At 42.1% G+C, this 4,979-nt stretch overlaps 2 protein-coding genes across 4 annotated transcripts in view; one reads left to right on the forward strand and one right to left on the reverse strand.

The window, feature by feature from the left end:
* Positions 1-346: 346 nt before the first annotated feature.
* Positions 347-4,145, reverse strand: sec22c (SEC22 homolog C, vesicle trafficking protein). 2 transcript variants are annotated; one of them, XM_085418787.1, is made up of 7 exons: positions 3,891-4,145; positions 2,439-2,582; positions 2,049-2,212; positions 1,713-1,892; positions 1,439-1,557; positions 998-1,063; positions 347-897 (listed from the first exon to the last, which is right to left on the reverse strand). In XM_085418787.1, exons 1-7 carry the CDS (start codon positions 3,908-3,910, stop codon positions 697-699), a joined length of 894 nt encoding a protein of 297 aa, XP_085274913.1. In that variant the 5' UTR covers positions 3,911-4,145; the 3' UTR covers positions 347-696. The 2 variants fall into 2 exon arrangements, with proteins under 2 accessions (XP_085274913.1, XP_085274912.1); XM_085418786.1 differs by having other exon boundaries at positions 2,439-2,650; positions 3,891-4,144.
* A 22-nt stretch (positions 4,146-4,167) lies between these two features.
* The window catches only part of nktr (natural killer cell triggering receptor), a 24,127-nt gene continuing 23,315 nt past the window's right edge, over positions 4,168-4,979 (forward strand). For both annotated transcript variants that reach the window (XM_085418781.1, XM_085418782.1), the window contains exon 1: positions 4,168-4,301. The gene's annotated coding sequence lies outside the window, so the exon portion shown is untranslated. The remainder of the gene's footprint in view (positions 4,302-4,979) is intronic.

Genomic DNA, 4,979 nt, shown 5'->3' on the forward strand with positions numbered 1-4,979 from the left:
TATGACTAGCTAGTTTATTGTGATGGTGCTTTGTTTTCTCTATTATTATGTTGCTCTTTGTTGTTTGCTGTCTCCTCTGTTTGTTTTTTTTTGTTTGTTTTTTTTTTTTCTCTCCATACAAGTGACCCAGGAGTTCTTTTTTTTTTTTTCTCTCTCTTCCCCCCCCCTTCTCACCGTCTCTTCTCCCCTTTGGTTTTCTTTCTTTCTCTCCCCCTCTCTCTCTCATTCATTCCCCCTGTCCTATTTATTAAAAAAAAAAAAAAAAAAAAAAATGACAAAGGATGAACTGAAGCTCTGCCATCACGTAATGTCGCATACTGCTGTTTCTGATGTCATTTAAAAAGAAAAAAAAAAAAAAAAAAAAAAAAAAAAACTTTTCCCAAAAGTTGGGCTTGACTGGGATTCATCAGTGTTGTTCTTCATATGCATTTTTTCCTGGTTTGAGGTTAATCGGAGCATTTTAAGAATCCAAAAATCACTGCATTTTCCGATATTCTTGTTGTACACAAATGTACAGAAAGTTGGAGTACATACTGCACATGAGAAAATACGAGCCTGTTATTGTACTTTTTCAATCTTTTGTTAAAAATCCACAAGACATCTTCGTTATCGTGGATCGAGCCGATTACGTCCTCGCTCTTTCTCGCCTGCACTGAAAACTGCAGCGGTGCAACAAATTTCGCTGTCCTGCGCTCCTCAGACGCCACAGTCGCTGGTTCTGTCTTGGACTTTGCGAGTCAGGATGAGCACGGTAGACAAGGAGGCAACGGAAACGTGGAAGAGGAGCTGCCACGCGTTTCTCAAGCCGAGCAGGTGCAAGTTGCATAGGACGATCACACTTAACAGAGTGAAGCACTTCAGTTTCTTCACAGATGAGTGGAAAAGGTAGAGGTGGCACTACGGAGCGATTCACACGGAGAAGCGTCAGAGAAAGATGGACGGCAGCATATTTCTGTTTGCAATCAAGAGTCAAGCTACTATGTGAACTACTATTTACCTGAAAAACACAGCAAGCAAATGCCAGGAGAAATGCCACAACATTCCAAATGCTTTCATAATCATCCTGCGAAAACAAAAATAATACATAAACTTTTAAAAAAGTTGATTTGTTTTCCGGTCTCAGTCGGCTTGCTGCGTTTATTTCTGATTAATTCACCCAATTTGTGCACACCTCATGATAACAACTCAGCTTTCACCGTAAAATGCTAATGCACAGCGGTCAGTTCAGCCAGCTTACCTTATCTGTAATTAAAATTAGCTTACGCAAGCCTATTTCCAAATATCCCGACTTAAACAAACAAACAAACAAACTGGTTTGCTATGCAAGAGAGAAAGTTACAACTTATGATTGTTTTTCACATCATTTAGACTCCCCAAATAAACAGCACCATTAATAATATTTGAAATGACAGTAATCAGATGCCAGCACTAATTGTACCTGGAACGTGTACTCCATGAGGTGAACCCCACGGATAACATTCAAAGACGCACACATGATATTGAGGATGAGAGAGAGGATGCCCGGGGCCGTCACTGGTTCCAGTCTTTGATTTTGACCTGTTAAACACAAGAAAGCGACAATATAAACACTTCAAAACAAGAAAACACAATGAGAAGCAAGAAAATATCCTCATTCCTGCATTACAAAGAATTCATACTGGCTGTCAAAGGCAGGAAGCAGAGTGCTCTGTTTCAAGTGCTTTTAGCCTTACCAGATCCAGGACCCTGCTCCATGTGCCCATTTGCAGTGCCATTGGTTAGCTCCACCTCATCCAGGTTTATTACTTGAGGTGGATGGATCCTCAGCTCCTCCTGGACTTCTGCCAAAGTCACCTCTAGGGCCGGGCCACCACTGTGGTTGTACTGCTGCTTCAGCTTCTGAATAATGCTGTCTGTCAGTTGGCAGCAAGATTCAGAGGTAAATTCAAAGATTTAATTTATTTAATTGTGTGTTAACACATCTTAAATTTAAAGCAAAAGAAAGAAAAAACTTTTGCAATCCCAAAAGACACTATCAAATCTATATGAGGCAATTTCGCTCCCCTCACCAAATTCCAAAAATGGATATGGCCTGGCTGCCAAGGCAACAACAGTGCTTTTGAAGCATGCTGTGAACTCCCAGCGCAGATCTTCCAGGAAGCAGAAGGCTTTAGCAACAGGGAGGCTGCAGTGACACACAGTCATGTAGGATACACCCTCTGAAGAGACGAAGCTGAACAGGTGAGAGGAGAAAAGGTGTTTAGTAAACAAACAGCCTGAAGCAGCGTGACGTGGATGCCCCTCTGTTCACATGGACAACACTGCGTATGTCGACCGTACCACAAAACCAAATACGTGCCGATTTGCTTTAAGGCTGTGTGTTGTGCATTTTTGCAGTTAGACAGGTTCTTATGAATCTGTGTGCTGCTGCTGCTGCTTTTCATTTGTTGCGTGCTTACTATATATTGAGCTCCTGGCCCTTAATGGTCCCTCTGTCGGGGAAGCGGGCCAGCGCCTTGCTGATGGTCTTAATCTGCTGCTTCCTCTGCTGGAGCTCTCGGTTGTGTTCAAAGTCTGTGGAGGCTGACAGGGGGAGTCCATCCCTGACCCGAACCACAAAGGCAAACAGGATCACAGACATTATCCACTCGGTCCATGAAGCACACACTGCCTACGCAGAGCACAAAGCAAGATCAGATTACTGTTATCATATTGATTGGAATAGCACATTTAAGTTGGGGATATAGTGCTGATGATAGCTGTTATATAAACTGTCAGTAGTATAAATAAATACAGCTAGTATCATGCTAATAACACATAAAATAAACTGAGCTGTTAGTCTTACACTCAAATTTAGTATTCTATATTTTTTACACTACATTTTCCTTTCTTATCAAATTGTGTGTTATTATTCTATTATAATAAAATACTTCATGTAGAATATTTTGGTCACAATATTTCTTCTTCTTCTTCTTTCAGCTGCTTCTGCCCCCATCGGACCCTATCCTCAGAATTGTCCTCTGGCACACCAACTCTCCGCATGTCCTCTTTCACTATACATCAACAAAGCTCCTCTATGGTCTTCCTCTTTTCCTACTGCCTGGCAGCTCTGTATCCATCCACTACTCCTGCTTTCCACATATCCAAAGCATTTCAGCCTTGCCTCTCTAACTCTCTAGCTCTAAACCTAAACAAAATAAACCTAAACCTAAATAAAATCTTAACATTCTCACCTCTGGCACCTCCAGCTGTGCCTCCTGTTTTTTTGTTTGTTTTTTTGTCAGTGCCACCGTCTCCAAACCATAAATGAAAGGAGGTCTAACTTGCAAACCATCTAGTAAAACTTCCCTTTCACTCTTGCTGGTATCCTTCTGCCACTAATCGCCCCTGACATTCGTAACACTCCCACCCTACCTGCCTTGTTTTGGATGGTTGAATCCAGGTATGTAGCCCATCGACATTCATTACCTTTCCTCTCCCTCTTAGTTTACTAACTTTCATTCCTCTTTTCTCCGGACAATACCTGCACCTTTTCAGGTTCTCTCCCACTTGCTCTTTCCTCTAAGTACAAATCCCAACGTTGTCTGCAAACATCATATACCAGCGAGACTCCTGTCTGACCTCACCTGTCAATTTGTCCATCACCATTGGTAACGATATTTGTCTACGTGAAATGTGATATTGTTTTCATTAATTCTCCTTACATTAACTAACTAAATAAATAACTTTCCGAAAAAAACTAAACACTGCATTTCAGACTGCATTAGGTTTAGTTGGTGTGAATAGATGGTAACTGAACAGGGAAACTGCGTAGGTTTAAAATCTCTGTAGTCTCTGTAGTTAAACACCACTTAGAAATCTTTGAGCTAAGACAATTTAAACACTCGTGACAACATCTCGTTGCAGCTTACCTCATTATCATGGGTTTCATGCTGCACCTTGTCCCTAAGCTATTGTAGTTGAGCTGACTAATGCATCTTATCACAAACAAAAACACGCCATAAGCAGGTAGGAAACCCGCCCCAGCTTCGCGATGCAAAAGCAATCAATGATCGATAAAGAGAGCCGTCCTTAATAACGACTTATAATAGCGAAGTAAGACCTTAAATCAAAATTAGTCCAGCGAGCTAACTTCAAATGTGCTTCCTGATACAACAAAACCACAACAAATCTTCTACGGCAAGCCGAAAGGGACAAAACTACTAAACTGCCCACCCACCAGTCGGCTTTCTAACCAGCACTCGTCACTCAAAAAAGGGAACTCAAATGCTAAGTGGCGACCGTCAGTGACTAGCTGATTCTTGGCTAGCTACTGTACAGAGGTAAGTTACATAGATCAAAGCTTTTAATAACCTTTGGTAGGATTTTCAGCGTTGAAATAAATGCTAACAGTCTCTGCAAACGAGTGATTTTTTTTTACGTAAGCTGCTTAGCTAACTTTAGCCAGCTCCTAGCTGTTAGCTCCGCCGCTTTGGAAAAGCGCCTAACATTTGTGTGAACAGTGTTCTCGTTGTAGCCTGGGGAGATTTCACACCGTTTTAATACTCGCAGCATGGCTTAAACCCTCAGTAACCTTAGGTCGTTTTCAGATAAACCCGAGCTACAAGGTGTGCCGTGCTGGCTGCTAACGTTGTACAAGAAATGCAAAAGGACATTCTCGGTTTCTGGGTTTACAGCATTGTTTTAAGGTTTTGTGTTTTGTTTTTTGTTTTGTTTAGTTTTGTTTTGGGGGGGGGGGGAGGGGGGGAGTGCGCTTTAGTGGTTACTGTAGTCTGCATGACATGCAAGGTAAATATCTAAAGAGCTCAGTGGAGGAGGGACTTCTCCAGAAGTTGGTTATTGTCAATGGCGTGTCCAGCGGGGTGGCCTGGGGGGGCACAGGCCACCCCCCAAACCAGACTGGCCACCCCAGGTGCCACCCCAAAGGCAAAACAATAAAATTCAATCAAATATCAAATGTCCGATTATGTTTTCACGGTGACGCTCAGATATCCGAGTGT

This window comes from Rhamphochromis longiceps, linkage group LG9, assembly GCF_057381845.1.
Source record: "Rhamphochromis longiceps isolate RC_006_pf linkage group LG9, R_longiceps_female_GT1.1, whole genome shotgun sequence".
NCBI lineage: Eukaryota > Metazoa > Chordata > Actinopteri > Cichliformes > Cichlidae > Rhamphochromis > Rhamphochromis longiceps.